Source organism: Oncorhynchus clarkii, chromosome 4 (genome assembly GCF_045791955.1).
Source record: "Oncorhynchus clarkii lewisi isolate Uvic-CL-2024 chromosome 4, UVic_Ocla_1.0, whole genome shotgun sequence".
NCBI lineage: Eukaryota > Metazoa > Chordata > Actinopteri > Salmoniformes > Salmonidae > Oncorhynchus > Oncorhynchus clarkii.
The window spans coordinates 3,807,881-3,823,738 of NC_092150.1; the positions used below are offsets into that span (position 1 = coordinate 3,807,881).

At 46.3% G+C, this 15,858-nt stretch overlaps 1 protein-coding gene and 1 pseudogene across 4 annotated transcripts in view; one reads left to right on the forward strand and one right to left on the reverse strand.

Annotated features, from left to right (window-relative positions):
* The window catches only part of LOC139406328 (E3 ubiquitin-protein ligase TRIM47-like), a 128,435-nt pseudogene that overhangs the window by 53,575 nt on the left and 59,002 nt on the right, over positions 1-15,858 (forward strand).
* LOC139406317 (E3 ubiquitin/ISG15 ligase TRIM25-like) overlaps positions 1-15,858 on the reverse strand; it is a 77,488-nt gene that overhangs the window by 40,976 nt on the left and 20,654 nt on the right. Inside the window, exons 4-7 of one of the 4 annotated variants that reach the window (XM_071148811.1) lie at positions 10,696-10,855; positions 10,511-10,570; positions 10,209-10,279; positions 540-649 (exon numbers count right to left, since the gene is read on the reverse strand). In XM_071148811.1, the coding sequence (XP_071004912.1) occupies positions 593-649; positions 10,209-10,279; positions 10,511-10,570; positions 10,696-10,855 (348 nt within the window). In that variant the 3' untranslated portion in view covers positions 540-592. Of the gene's footprint in view, positions 1-539; positions 650-7,405; positions 7,686-9,294; positions 10,280-10,510; positions 10,571-10,695; positions 10,856-15,858 lie in introns of those variants that run through there. The other 3 variants (XM_071148812.1, XM_071148809.1, XM_071148810.1) reach the window with 3 other exon arrangements.

Sequence of the window (15,858 nt, forward strand, 5' to 3'; positions counted from 1 at the left end):
GTGCTCCAGTCTCCAGCAGGGGGCAGTAAAACCCTATGGACCTGAAAGGGACTGCAGTGTGCTCCAGTCTCCAGCAGGGGGCAGTAAAACCCTATGGACCTGAAAAGGAAAGTGAGGAGTAAAAATCAAGGTGAATTTACATTTATGTTTCCACAGAGACCTGAATCATATTCACGAGGCGCCAAACTGAAGAATATGAACTGAAACACGAAGGGACTAACTGAACTAAAATAATTCTGTTGCTAAATGTTTTGCTACAGTGTTCTCTAATCATTACGACCCTGGATTCAAATACTGTTTAATATCTAAAAAATTCTTTGAGCATTTCCTTTAGTCCTCCAGGTGGGCGGGGTTTGTTTGTACTTTTAGGACTTTTGTATTGGCTCCATTACAACAAACTCATTCAACCACTGCTCATTAAGTATTCAATATTATTTTAAATACTATTTGAACACATCTGTTTCCACATGCAATACGCCTGCAACGTCTTGTATGATCTCATCAGGTGAAGGTGTGTCAAATGGAAGGGCAAGTCTCACCACTGAGAGGAAAACATCACTGGTCCACCTCTGCATCAGGTCAGCTGTGTTGATCAGTACTGTCCCAGGGATGCTGGGAGCAGAGATGAACTCCCCTGACCTGGTACCACCTATGGAGTTGTCATTTTAATATCAGTTTAACCCCATTACTGCTATAACACATAAACCATGTTAATAGAATGAAATGGATCCAGGTTCCATTTATTCTACAATAGATTTACTGCCTGTGGATCACTTCTCCAAAGTGGTCTGAAATCAAGATGACTGCAGGTCTGAATCCCAAACTAATGGGGGGAAATGGATCCATCTAATAAGATGGTATTTAGAGGTTTGAACCTTTCTATTGGGGTGAACAATCCCCTTAACATACAGTACCAGTCAAAAGTTTGGACACACCAATTCATTCAAGGGTTTTTCTTTATTTTTACTATTTCCTACATTGTAGAATAATAGTGAAGACATCAAAACTATGAAATAACACATATGGAATCATGTAGTAACCAAAAACGTGTTCAACAAATCAAGTGGAGGCCAGGTCATCTGGTGCAGCACTCCATCACTCTCCTTCTTGGTCAAATAGCCCTTACACAGCCTGGAGGGGTGTTGGGTCATTGTCCTGCTGAAAAACAAATGATAGTCCCACTAAGCACAAACCAGATGAGATGGCGTATTGCTGCAGAATGCTGTGGTTGCTATGCTGGTTAAGTGTGCCTTGAATTCTAAATAAATCACTGACATTGTCACCAGCAAAGCACCATCACACCTCCTCCTCCATGCTTCACGGTGGAAAATACATATGCAGAGATCATCTGTTCACCTACTCTGCTTCTCACAAAGACACGGCGGTTGGAACCAGAAGTCTTAAATCTGGACTCATCAGACGAAAAGACAGATTTCCACCGGTCTAATGTCCATTGCTCGTGTTTCTTGACCCAAGCAAGTCTCTTCTTATTATTGATGTCCTTTAGTAGTGGTTTCTTTGCAGCAATTGATAGTGTAGGTGTTTTCTGTTAATTAACAGAATGTGTTTCTTGTTAAAAGGCTGAATATCACTAAAGGGAATAAGCAAAGACACAATGTGTAATTCTAGAAATGAGTTTACTTATTGGTATAATTCTATAATGAACTATAGTTATCTGTACTTAATGGTATAATTCTATCATGAACTATAGTTATCTGTACTTATTGGTATAATTCTATAATGAACTATAGTGATCTGTACTTATTATTTCCTGGAAATAATGTATAGGTGCGCCACCAATATAATTGATCCAAGGAACTAGAGGGGAGGGGAACCCCGCCTAGAGTAAAGAACTTAGATTTGGAAACAATGGTGGAGTAAAGCCGAGGGGATCTGGTTATTAGCATAAAGTGGAGGGACGATGACACTTCTATAAGCATGAAACTGTATAAAAGGAGTGGACTGAGACTGAGTCCGGCAGTTGGTCCATGGCCCAGCTCGGCTTGTTACTTTGTAATAAAGTCTATTTGAATTCACAAGATCTGGTAACTGAGAAATATAAATGAGCGAATATTTCCACGACATAAATGGCGAGCTTGCCAAGAGTGGCTACAAGGTACCAGCAAATGGTGGAAAACTCTGTGACTGCAGACGGGTCTTTCTGGACGAATTGAGCAAACAGGTGGCCACCTAGATGAGAGGTAAGCTGTTTTTATGTAACTAGCGAAGTCAGTTAAGAACAAATTCTTATTTACATTGACAGCCTACTGGGGAACAGTGGATTAACTGCCTTGTTCAGGGGCAGAACGACAGATTTTTAGATTGTCAGCTCGGGAATTTGATGTTGCAACCTTTCAAATGATTAGTCCAATGCTCTAACCACTAGGCTACCTGCCGCCCCAGTTCTTACTTACTTCTTACTTATAAAAACACCAAGTAGGTTTCTCAAAATGTATTGAACTAAACTATTATCGTGAGCTTTTGAATTCAATAAATGCATGCAAAATAATGGAAGAATAAACATGAACAAATGAAAAAGCTTTAAGGGCTGTAACAGAATAAAATAAATAATATTGTGGCCGCTGCAGATTGGGAGTTGTGTGTTTCATCTGTTCTGGATGGTTCAGTTGAGTGGAGTTATTCACCTGTCTTGTTCAGGTGGTTCATCTGACCAGTCTGTTCAGTCTGTTTGTTCAGTCTGTTTGAGTTAGGATTGTGTTGTCTGATTCAGTTTGGCCAGACTTGTTTGTTCAGTCTGTTTGAGTTAGGATTGTGTTCTCTGATTCAGTTTGGCCAGACTTGTTTGTTCAGTCTGTTTGAGTTAGGATTGTGTTGTCTGATTCAGTTTGTTCAGACTTCTTTGTTCAGTCTGTTTGAGTTAGGATTGTGTTGTCTGATTCACTTTGTTCAGACTTGTTTGATTGGAACTGTTTGAGTTTGCGCCCAAACATTCATCTTATTGAATCAGTCTGAGTCAGGTGAGTCATTCAATTCATCTGGGGCATTTATTCCATCTCATTCATCTGTCCTGTTGACTGTTCTGTTTCATCCAGTTTGGAGTGGGAACTGTCCATCTGCATGGTTGAATATATTTAAATTAAATACCTGTGGTTACTGTCCTATAGTGTCTAGGAAGTGTATCGATAGGGGACTACTCAGACAGGCAAATAGACCTGTGGTTACTGTCCTATAGTGTCTAGGAAGTGTATCGATATGGGACTACTCAGACAGGCAAATAGACCTGTAGTTACTGTCCTATAGTGTCTAGGAAGTGTATCAAGCAATGCAGGTGTAGAAGCACGGTGGTTAGGAAAAACTCCCTAGAAAGGCCAAAACCTAGGAAGAAACCTAGAGAGGAACCAGGCTATGTGGGGTGGCCAGTCCTCTTCTGGCTGTGCCGGGTGGAGATAATAACAGAACATGGCCAAGATGTTCAAATGTTCATAAATGACCAGCATGGTCGAATAGTAATAAGGCAGAACAGTTGAAACTGGAGCAGCAGCACAGCCAGGTGGACTGGGGACAGCAAGGATTCATCATGTCAGGTAGTCCTGGGGCATGGTCCTAGGGCTCAGGTCCTCCGAGAGAGAGAAAGAGAGAAGGAGAGAATTAGAGAAAGCACACTTAGATTCACACAGGACACCGAATAGGACACAAGAAGTACTCCAGATATAACAAATTGACCCCAGCCCCCCGACACATAAACTACTGCAGCATAAATACTGGAGGCTGAGACAGGAGGGGTCAGGAGACAATGTGGCCCCATCCGAGGACACCCCCAGACAGGGCCAAACAGGAAGGATATAACCCCACCCACTTTGCCAAAGCACAGCCCCCACACCACTAGAGGGATATCTTCAACCACCAACTTACCATCCTGAGACAAGGCTGAGTATAGCCCACAAAGATCTCCGCCATGGCACAACCCAAGGGGGGGTGCCAACCCAGACAGGATGACCACATCAGTGAATCAACCCACTCAGGTGACGCACCCCTTCCAGGGACGGCATGAGAGAGCCCCAGTAAGCCAGTGAGTCAGCCCCTGTAATAGGGTTAGAGGCAGAGAATCCCAGTGGAAAGAGGGGAACGGCCAGGCAGAGACAGCAAGGGCGGTTCGTTGCTCCAAAGCCTTTCCGTTCACCTTCCCACTCCTAGGCCAACCCCTTCAGCTGTTGGTGCTGAAAGGGTTGCACACTTCTCTCGGATCGTCACTTGACTGTGACCTGGTAGGGAGGACGCACCCAGTCCCACACTACTTCTCCCGGACCGTCACTTGACTGTGACCTGGCAGGGAGGACACACCCAGTCCCACACTACTTCTCCCGGACCGTCACTTGACTGTGACCTGGCAGGGAGGACACATCCAGTCCCACACTACTTCTCCTGGAACGTCACTTGACTGTGACCTGGCAGTGAGGATGCACCCAGTCCCACACTACTTCTCCCGGACCGACACTTGACTGTGACCTGGTAGGGAGGACGCACCCAGTCCCACACTACTTCTCCCGGACCGTCACTTGACTGTGACCTGGCAGGGAGGACAAACCCAGCCCCACACTGAAGGAGGCAAGTGTGAATGGAACATGAATAACCATTGAACTAATATAATACTAGAAGTTTGAACAGGATAAATTAAAAATACATGAACACTACAAAATAAAATGGTAATAAATGTCATGACGATATCAGCGATTGACCAGTAAGACCATTAAACATTACATACTGTGCTGCAAGGTAGAAGAATATACAGTACAGAGAAACATACAAGTAATAACATTTGAAGTAAGCAGATACTCAATAAGAGAGAACAATTATAAAACCTAGAGACAGGGGTAATAACCAATAACCAATAGTGCAATAATCAGAGAAAGAAAAGTAATGTGGATATCAATAGGAGGGAACAGCGTGGGGTCAAGACATCCAGGACTTAACGGACTGTTAGGAAGGTTTGGCCCTGGACCAGGAGGGAGAAATATAACAACAAGAGAAACAGAGAGGTTTTAATAAAGTGAAGAGCACAATACAACGAAACTAGGGAGCAAAATAAATAGGAATATCGCAGGAAGTTAAAGGAATAAACAGACAAATAAAACCGGAAATAAGAATATCAGTAACGTTAGAACAAATAAGGAAGTTAATAAATGAAAGAGCAGCAATAATAAAAATATAACCTGTCAGTAGACTAATATTAAAGACAATACTAGTAACTAGCAGACCTAACACAGGAAAAGGAATACAACTGAGACTGATGGTAGGAAGACCACAAATACAGGCTGCAAAAATGAGTAAAACAGCAGAATAAATTCTGGGCGCCAGGCGTCCCCTATGGAAGGAAGAACTAATAGAAATGTTTAGAAATGGGAAAACGCAGCAGGAAAATGGGCACTAAATGGTCAGAGGAGGGAACATTTGATGTCTCAGTATGTGAGGAAATGGAAACTCTAATAAAAACACATAAAACTAGTGACACAGGAAAGAAAAGGAAAGAGAACACGAGGTGATAAACATGTTCAAAGCAGAAGGATTGTTGGAAAGTATAAAGAAAACTGGAGGAATGTTGAAGAAAGAATGAAAAGTCAGACAGGAAGAAGGTGGAATAGTTGGCAAAACCTCCACTTACTTAGCTACAAAAAGACTGGGTCCTGTTTTAGGGGTGGGGCTATTGGTCATTGGAAAAGGGAGTGTAAAGACATCACAGCGTAGGGAGACAGAGTACTGTTTTAGGGGTGGGGCTATTGGTCATTGGAAAAGGGAGAGTAAAGACATCACAGCGTAGGGAGACAGAGTACTGTTTTAGGGGTGGGGCTATTTGGTCATTGGAGAAGGGAGAGTAAAGTGGGACTGGAACAAAACCTATAAAAAGACTGGGTTAGCCTCGGTTCGATTCATCCTTTTGAGAGCAGCAGGAGAGGAAATGTCACATATCGGTGTATAGCCTCGGTTCGATCGATAGAGGTTACAGATTCTATGTGAAGGAAGGTGTATGAGATCACGCCTTACTCAACGTTTTAGTAGAGGCCAGGGATCACAGGAAAACGTATTTTGGGTTGAAGAATCTGGTGAAATGCCAGGGGAAGGGATTCTAAAGGGAACACATTTAAATCATATTGCCAAACACTCCTTGTTAACTCAGAAAGTCTTGTGTTTTTTGATCTCATGAGATGTTGAATGTGGTTTTATTCTGAAATAGATTTAAATTAGATGTGGTTTTATTCTGATATAGATTTCTAGAATGTAGGAAAGGGGTGGAGGGGTAACGAGGAATTAGCAAAGGGGTTACTAAACCTAAAATGAAGTGGACATGTTTTCAGTTAGTTCCTGAACATTGTGGTGGTTATGGAGAATAGGACTGAATAAAAGATACATAAACGTTGGTGGGTTGAAACAAACATTTCATGATGAGAGTAAAGACAGTGGATTTACAATTATCATGTTTAGTTTATAATTAATACATTTAATGATGAGAGTAAGGACAGTGGATTTACAATTATCATGTTTGGTTTATAATTAATACATTTAATGATGAGAGTAAAGACAGTGGATTTACATTATCATGTTTAGTTTATAATTAATACATTTAATGATGAGAGTAAAGACAGTGGATTTACAATTATGTTTGGTTTATAATTAATACATTTAATGATGAGAGTAAGGACAGTGGATTTACAATTATCATGTTTGGTTTATAATTAATACATTTAATGATGAGAGTAAAGACAGTGGATTTACAATTATCATGTTTGGTTTATAATTAATACATTTAATGATGAGAGTAAAGGACAGTGGATTTACAATTATCATGTTTGGTTTATAATTAATACATTTTGGCTTGCTGATTAAAATGTAACATAGTGAATGCTAACGAAATGTACAATTTCTTTTCCAGAAAAGGGGGTTTCATTATCTCTCGTTGGGAATGTCCCCGGAGACTGTGGTATCGGGGAGAGCAGGATAAAAGTATCTGGATTAGGCCATAAACAGACTTCCAGATAAGTGAGGCCTTGTTCAGGTGTGTTTTTGACCTACGGTTCACCAGCACACACACACAATTTACTGGTTACCAATATGCATTAGTGGTGTTGATACTGTGGGATTTATTTCGGATGGGGTCTTTTCAATTCAGTTGTAAATTGGGTTTGAAGAAGGATGGAAATGTTTGGAAGGTTTTGAAATGGTTTGTGAAGGACAGGGAAAGAAAAGAGAGAGGGAATATTTAATGGTGTCAAATGCCCTGTATCCTGACTTTCTGGTGAGACCAGAACAATCTCACTAGAAATGATAGAAACAGAGGGATTAAATTATAAAATGAATGAGAAACACCAGTTTCTACTCTATTTAACCATTGCTTTATGAGACAAGTTGATTGGTTATTCAAATTAGTTTATTTTTGATTTAACAGCACACTGCAGTCCCTTTCAGGTCCATAGGGTTTTACTGCCCCCTGCTGGAGACTGGAGCACACTGCAGTCCCTTTCAGGTCCATAGGGTTTTACTGCCCCCTGCTGGAGACTGGAGCACACTGCAGTCCCTTTCAGGTACATAGGGTTTTACTGCCCCCTGCTGGAGACTGGAGAACACTGCAGTCCCTTTCAGGTCCATAGGGTTTTACAACCCCTGCTGTGACGGATCCAAAAAATATCCCCAGGTGAAGGCAGGGTCCCATCTCATCCAACACATCAATGACTCTTATAGGAGGGAGGGAGCATTACTCATGTTAAGCTATGGAATGAACTGTACATTTTATGGTGAATTTTAGTATGGACTATCAATACAGATACTGTATGTAGAACCATAGTAAAGACCAGTATGGACTATCAATACAGATACTGTATGTAGAACTATAGTAAAGACCAGTATGGACTATCAATACAGATACTGTATGTAGAACCATAGTAAAGACCAGTATGGACTATCAATACAGGTACTGTATGTAGAACCATAGTACAGACCAGTATGGACTATCAATACAGGTACTGTATGTAGAACCATAGTAAAGACCAGTATGGACTATCAATACAGGTACTGTATGTAGAACCATAGTAAAGACCAGTATGGACTATCAATACAGGTACTGTATGTAGAACCATAGTAAAGACCAGTATGGACTATCAATACAGATACTGTATGTAGAACCATAGTAAAGACCAGTATGGACTATCAATACAGATACTGTATGTAGAACCATAGTAAAGACCAGTATGGACTATCAATACAGATACTGTATGTAGAACCATAGTAAAGACCAGTATGGACTCTCAATACAGGTACTGTATGTAGAACCATAGTAAAGACCAGTATGGACTATCAATACAGATACTGTATGTAGAACCATAGTAAAGACCAGTATGGACTATCAATACAGGTACTGTATGTAGAACCATAGTAAAGACCAGTATGGACTATCAATACAGATACTGTATGTAGAACCATAGTAAAGACCAGTATGGACTATCAATACAGATACTGTATGTAGAACCATAGTAAAGACCAGTATGGACTATCAATACAGATACTGTATGTAGAACCATAGTAAAGACCAGTATGGACTATCAATACAAAGTGACCATTTAGAATGAGGCCCAGTTCAATGAGAGGAAGTCTTAACAGAACTGGGGGGTGACAGACAGGAAGTGGGGGGGTGGAGATGTAATATATTTTTGTGCCAAACACTAAAGCATGATATTGTAATAAATCTACACCCTATTCCCTATGTAGAACACTACTTTAGACCTGGTCAGAAGCACCGTAGTGCACTACATAGGGAATAGGGAACCATTTGGAACAGAGACAGTAATTCCCCTGAACATCTTCCTCTTCCTCATCTGGTTTCTTGAACAGCCCTTCACTCCTCCCCTCTTCCTCCCCTCCTCCCTTTTCATTCTATTCTATCAGCCACACCACTAGCTCACCTCCACACAATACATTTACAAGTTAAAGACACACCTTGGAATAAATAACAAAGGAAAACTATTACTAGATGAAGTTGAGTGTTTTTTATTATTTCCCATCACCATAAATCATATTTAATCACTGAACAGTAGCAGACCTAACTTCATCTGTTCCTGACTCTGGATAGTGGATTAAAAAGACCATCAATCTCCAATGATATTAAAGTACTATTCTGAACATTACTGATATACTGAGTGGCAAGTCAAGATATCTGCTGGTTTTATTGTTTGGTCAACAGCACCACCTGCTGGACAGGTTTAATGTTGCTGGACTGAGCAGTATGGGAGGATGAAAGATGACACATTTAGGGCCGGTTTCCTGGACATCTACATTGAACATACTGTTTAGTCCAGGACTAGGATTCATCTGTGTCTGGGAAACCAGACCATATAGTTTAGTAGAAAGTAAGTGATACCAGCTTGTAGTGGGCTGACTAGTCCTGAATTGTCCTTTAGTTCCTGGACCATTTTCCATGCAGCTCCAGGTGACAGAGAACACATCAATTAGGACCGAGCCAACAAGCTGATCAATGATACTGAGGAGAATTACATAGAGACAGAGAACCAACTGAGAAAACATATCAATGGTTCTGAATGACAACCAATATACATCAACACCAGACATCATGATTCATGGAAATGTACAAGATTAAAACATTGTATTGAATTTTAATTAATAACAAATCAGTTTACAGTTTAACCAGTTCAGCTATAGACTACACCAGCATGACTAGTATCTATGTGGACCCTACTACAGTTTAACCAGCTCAGCTATAGACTACACCAGCATGACTAGTATCTATGTGGACCCTACTACAGTTTAACCAGCTCAGCAGTACCTCCTACATAGAGCCTAAACCCAGGATAGAGGGGCTGAGTGAATGTGGTCTGGACTCTGTGGAGGAGGGTCATTGTGTCAGAGACACTGTAGAAGGACAGAGTACCTGCCTTGTGATCCAGGTACACTCCTACTCTGGAGGACTGAGGGCCTGATACTTTAGTCTCAACATTATTGTGTCTGAAACAATAACCACCTCTAGAGCACTCTAATCTCCAGGACTTGTTATTGTATCCAAATCCACTATCTGTCCCTGTTCTGCTGATGTCTTTATATGAGACTGCTGTAACAACAACAACACCAGTCCACTCCACTTCCCAGTAACAGCGTCCAGACAGACCCTCTCTACACAGAACCTGCCAGTAGTTGGTGAATCTGTCTGGATGTTCAGGATATGGTTGGACATGGCCTGTATTGGTCACCTTTCTGTTCCCTTCAGACAGAGAGAGGTGTGTTTGTGCTGTGTTTGGGTCCAGTGTGAGCTGACAGGAATCTGGGAGAAGAGCAGAGACCAATGAGGGGAGTCAGAACAATAAGTTAAGTCAGATACTGTATCTACCCTGTCTTTGATTAGAGCACAGCAGAGATCAAATCAGAGAAATATGAGGAGTCAGATAGATACCCAGTCTTTGATTAGATCTACTATTGCTATATATTTCTAGAGGGATTGTTAGGAGTGTCAGTAAAAAGAGACTGTTAGTTACTTCACAATAAAGAGACTCACATTGTAACAACTGTTCTCTGGTCTTGGGCTCTGGAGGCAGTACAACATCCACTATATTCACTACAGACACACAAACACATTGACAGAGAGAGGGAATGTTATCATCAGACCATATTCCACATGTATATGACTAGTAGGGAACTTTCAATGGTCTAAAGTTGATGTTCTTATTGTTTTCAACACACCTGTAGTGGAGATCTTGGTCCATTCTCCTTTAAGGAAGTCTTCTAGTTTCTCTCTCAGTTCAGACACAGTCTTACTCACATATCCAAAGTACTGAAGAGGACGGACAACGATGCTGGGTAAGTCTGAAGATACACTGATACTGGAGAGAGACTGATACCTCTGGAGAGAGAGAGAGAGAGAGACTGATAACTCTGGAGAGAGAGAGAGAGAGAGAGAGAGAGAGAGAGAGAGAGAGACTGATAACTCTGGAGAGAGAGAGAGAGACTGATACCTCTGGACAGAGAGAGGGAGAGACAGGGACAGAGAGAGGGAGAGACAGGGACAGAGAGAGGGAGAGACCGACAGAGAGAGGGAGAGACAGGGACGGAGAGAGGGAGAGACAGGGACGGAGAGAGGGAGAGACCGACAGAGAGAGGGAGAGACAGGGACGGAGAGAGGGAGAGACAGGGACGGAGAGAGGGAGAGACAGGGACAGAGAGAGGGAGAGACAGGGACAGAGAGAGGAAGAGACAGGGACAGAGAGAGGGAGAGACGAGGAAAGAGAGAGGAAGAGACAGAGAGAGGGAGAGACAGAGAGAGAGGGAGAGAAAGGAACGGAGAGACAGAGAGAGAGGGAGAGAAAGGAACGGAGAGAGGGAGAGACAGAGAGAGGGAGAGACCGACAGAGACAGGGACAGAGAGAGGGAGAGACAGAGAGAGCGAGAGACCGACAGAGACAGGGACAGAGAGAGGGAGAGACAGGGACAGAGAGAGGGAGAGACAGAGACAGAGAGAGGAAGAGACAGAGAGAGAGAGGGTCAGACAGAGAGAGAGAGGGTCGGACAGAGAGAGAGAGGGTCGGACAGAGAGAGAGAGGGTCGGACAGAGAGAGAGAGAGGGAAGGACAGAGAGAGAGAGAGGGACGGACAGAGAGAGAGAGAGGGACGGACAGAGAGAGAGAGAGGGACGGACAGACAGAGAGAGGGACGGACAGACAGAGAGAGGGACGACAGAGAGAGAGAGAGGGACGGCAGAGAGAGAGAGAGAGAGACGGACGACAGAGAGAGAGAGAGAGAGGGACGAACAGAGAGAGAGAGGGGTGGACAGAGAGAGAGAGGGGTGGACAGAGAGAGAGAGAGGTGGACAGAGAGAGAGAGAGAGACGGACGACAGAGAGAGAGAGAGAGAGGGACGAACAGAGAGAGAGAGAGAGGGACGAACAGAGAGAGAGAGGGGTGGACAGAGAGAGAGAGAGGTGGACAGAGAGAGAGAGAGAGAGAGAGAGAGACAGAGACAGAGAGAGAAAGGGACGGACAGAGAGAGAGAGGGACGGACAGAGAGAGAGAGGGACGGACAGAGAGAGAGAGAGGGACGGACCGAGAGAGAGAGGGGTGGACAGAGAGAGAGAGGGGTGGACAGAGAGAGAGAGGGGTGGACAGAGAGAGAGAGGGACGGACAGAGAGAGAAAGGGACGGACAGAGAGAGAGAGGGACGGACCGAGAGAGAGAGGGGTGGACAGAGAGAGAGGGGGGTGGACAGAGAGAGAGAGGGGTGGACAGAGAGAGAGAGAGGGACGGACAGAGAGAGAGGAACGGACAGACAGAGAGAGAGAGGGAGCGACAGGGATGGACAGAGAGAGAGACAGGGACGGAGAGAGGGAGAGACAGGGACGGAGAGAGGGAGAGACAGGGACGGAGAGAGGGAGAGACAGGGACGGAGAGAGGGAGAGACAGGGACAGAGAGAGGGAGAGACAGGGACAGAGAGAGGGAGAGACAGGGACAGAGAGAGGGAGAGACAGGGACAGAGAGAGGAAGAGACAGGGACAGAGAGAGGGAGAGACGAGGAAAGAGAGAGGAAGAGACAGAGAGAGGGAGAGACAGAGAGAGAGGGAGAGAAAGGAACGGAGAGAGGGAGAGACAGAGAGAGGGAGAGACCGACAGAGACAGGGACAGAGAGAGGGAGAGACAGAGAGAGCGAGAGACCGACAGAGACAGGGACAGAGAGAGGGAGAGACAGGGACAGAGAGAGGGAGAGACAGAGACAGAGAGAGGAAGAGACAGAGAGAGAGAGGGTCAGACAGAGAGAGAGAGGGTCGGACAGAGAGAGAGAGGGTCGGACAGAGAGAGAGAGGGTCGGACAGAGAGAGAGAGGGTCGGACAGAGAGAGAGAGGGTCAGACAGAGAGAGAGAGGGTCAGACAGAGAGAGAGAGGGTCAGACAGAGAGAGAGAGGGTCAGACAGAGAGAGAGAGGGTCAGACAGAGAGAGAGAGGGTCAGACAGAGAGAGAGAGGGTCAGAGAGAGAGAGAGAGGGTCAGACAGAGAGAGAGAGGGTCAGACAGAGAGAGAGAGGGTCAGACAGAGAGAGAGAGGGTCAGACAGAGAGAGAGAGGGTCAGACAGAGAGAGAGAGGGTCAGACAGAGAGAGAGAGGGTCGGACAGAGAGAGAGAGGGACGGACAGAGAGAGAGGGACGGACAGAGAGAGAGAGGGACGGACAGAGAGAGAGAGGGACGACAGAGAGAGAGAGGGACGACAGAGAGAGAGAGAGAGAGAGAGAGAGAGGGAGAGGGACGGACAGAGAGAGAGAGAGAGGGACGGACAGACAGAGAGAGAGAGAGAGAGAGGAACAACAGAGAGAGGGAAGGACGGACAGAGAGAGAGAGAGGGAAGGACGGACAGAGAGGGAGAGAGGGACGGACAGAGAGAGAGAGAGGGAAGGACAGAGAGAGAGAGAGGGAAGGACAGAGAGAGAGAGAGGGACGGACAGAGAGAGAGAGGGACGACAGAGAGAGAGGGACGACAGAGAGAGAGAGAGGGACGGCAGAGAGAGAGAGAGAGAGACGGACGACAGAGAGAGAGAGAGAGGGACGAACAGAGAGAGAGAGGGGTGGACAGAGAGAGAGAGGGGTGGACAGAGAGAGAGAGAGGTGGACAGAGAGAGAGAGAGGTGGACAGAGAGAGAGAGAGAGGGGTGGACAGAGAGAGAGAGAGACGGACGACAGAGAGAGAGAGGGGTGGACAGAGAGAGAGAGGGGTGGACAGAGAGAGAGAGAGGTGGACAGAGAGAGAGAGAGGTGGACAGAGAGAGAGAGAGAGGGGTGGACAGAGAGAGAGAGAGGTGGACAGAGAGAGAGAGAGAGGTGGACAGAGAGAGAGAGAGAGGGGTGGACAGAGAGAGAGAGGGACGGACAGAGAGAGAAAGGGACGGACAGAGAGAGAGAGGGACGGACCGAGAGAGAGAGGGGTGGACAGAGAGAGAGAGGGGTGGACAGAGAGAGAGAGGGGTGGACAGAGAGAGAGAGAGAGGGACGGACAGAGAGAGAGGAACGGACAGACAGAGAGAGAGAGGGAGCGACAGGGATGGACAGAGAGAGAGACAGGGACGGAGAGAGGGAGAGACAGGGACGGAGAGAGGGAGAGACAGGGACGGAGAGAGGGAGAGACAGGGACAGAGAGAGGGAGAGACAGGGACAGAGAGAGGGAGAGACAGGGACAGAGAGAGGGAGAGACAGGGACAGAGAGAGGAAGAGACAGGGACAGAGAGAGGGAGAGACGAGGAAAGAGAGAGGAAGAGACAGAGAGAGGGAGAGACAGAGAGAGAGGGAGAGAAAGGAACGGAGAGAGGGAGAGACAGAGAGAGGGAGAGACCGACAGAGACAGGGACAGAGAGAGGGAGAGACAGAGAGAGCGAGAGACCGACAGAGACAGGGACAGAGAGAGGGAGAGACAGGGACAGAGAGAGGGAGAGACAGAGACAGAGAGAGGAAGAGACAGAGAGAGAGAGGGTCAGACAGAGAGAGAGAGGGTCGGAGAGAGAGAGAGAGGGTCGGACAGAGAGAGAGAGGGTCGGACAGAGAGAGAGAGGGTCAGACAGAGAGAGAGAGGGTCAGACAGAGAGAGAGAGGGTCAGACAGAGAGAGAGAGGGTCAGACAGAGAGAGAGAGGGTCAGACAGAGAGAGAGAGGGTCAGACAGAGAGAGAGAGGGTCAGAGAGAGAGAGAGAGGGTCAGACAGAGAGAGAGAGGGTCAGACAGAGAGAGAGAGGGTCAGACAGAGAGAGAGAGGGTCAGACAGAGAGAGAGAGGGTCAGACAGAGAGAGAGAGGGTCGGACAGAGAGAGAGAGGGACGGACAGAGAGAGAGGGACGGACAGAGAGAGAGAGGGACGGACAGAGAGAGAGAGGGACGACAGAGAGAGAGAGAGAGAGAGAGAGAGAGAGGGACGGACAGAGAGAGAGGGAGAGGGACGGACAGAGAGAGAGAGAGAGGGACGGACAGACAGAGAGAGAGAGAGAGAGAGGAACAACAGAGAGAGGGAAGGACGGACAGAGAGAGAGAGAGGGAAGGACGGACAGAGAGGGAGAGAGGGACGGACAGAGAGAGAGAGAGGGAAGGACAGAGAGAGAGAGAGGGAAGGACAGAGAGAGAGAGAGGGACGGACAGAGAGAGAGAGGGACGACAGAGAGAGAGGGACGACAGAGAGAGAGAGAGGGACGGCAGAGAGAGAGAGAGAGAGACGGACGACAGAGAGAGAGAGAGAGGGACGAACAGAGAGAGAGAGGGGTGGACAGAGAGAGAGAGGGGTGGACAGAGAGAGAGAGAGGTGGACAGAGAGAGAGAGAGGTGGACAGAGAGAGAGAGAGAGGGGTGGACAGAGAGAGAGAGAGACGGACGACAGAGAGAGAGAGGGGTGGACAGAGAGAGAGAGGGGTGGACAGAGAGAGAGAGAGGTGGACAGAGAGAGAGAGAGGTGGACAGAGAGAGAGAGAGAGGGGTGGACAGAGAGAGAGAGAGGTGGACAGAGAGAGAGAGAGAGGTGGACAGAGAGAGAGAGAGAGGGGTGGACAGAGAGAGAGAGGGACGGACAGAGAGAGAAAGGGACGGACAGAGAGAGAGAGGGACGGACCGAGAGAGAGAGGGGTGGACAGAGAGAGAGAGGGGTGGACAGAGAGAGAGAGGGGTGGACAGAGAGAGAGAGAGAGGGACGGACAGAGAGAGAGGAACGGACAGACAGAGAGAGAGAGGGAGCGACAGGGATGGACAGAGAGAGAGACAGGGACGGAGAGAGGGAGAGACAGGGACGGAGAGAGGGAGAGACAGGGACGGAGAGAGGGAGAGACAGGGACAGAGAGAGGGAGAGACAGGGACAGAGAGAGGGAGAGACAGGGACAGAGAGAGGGAGAG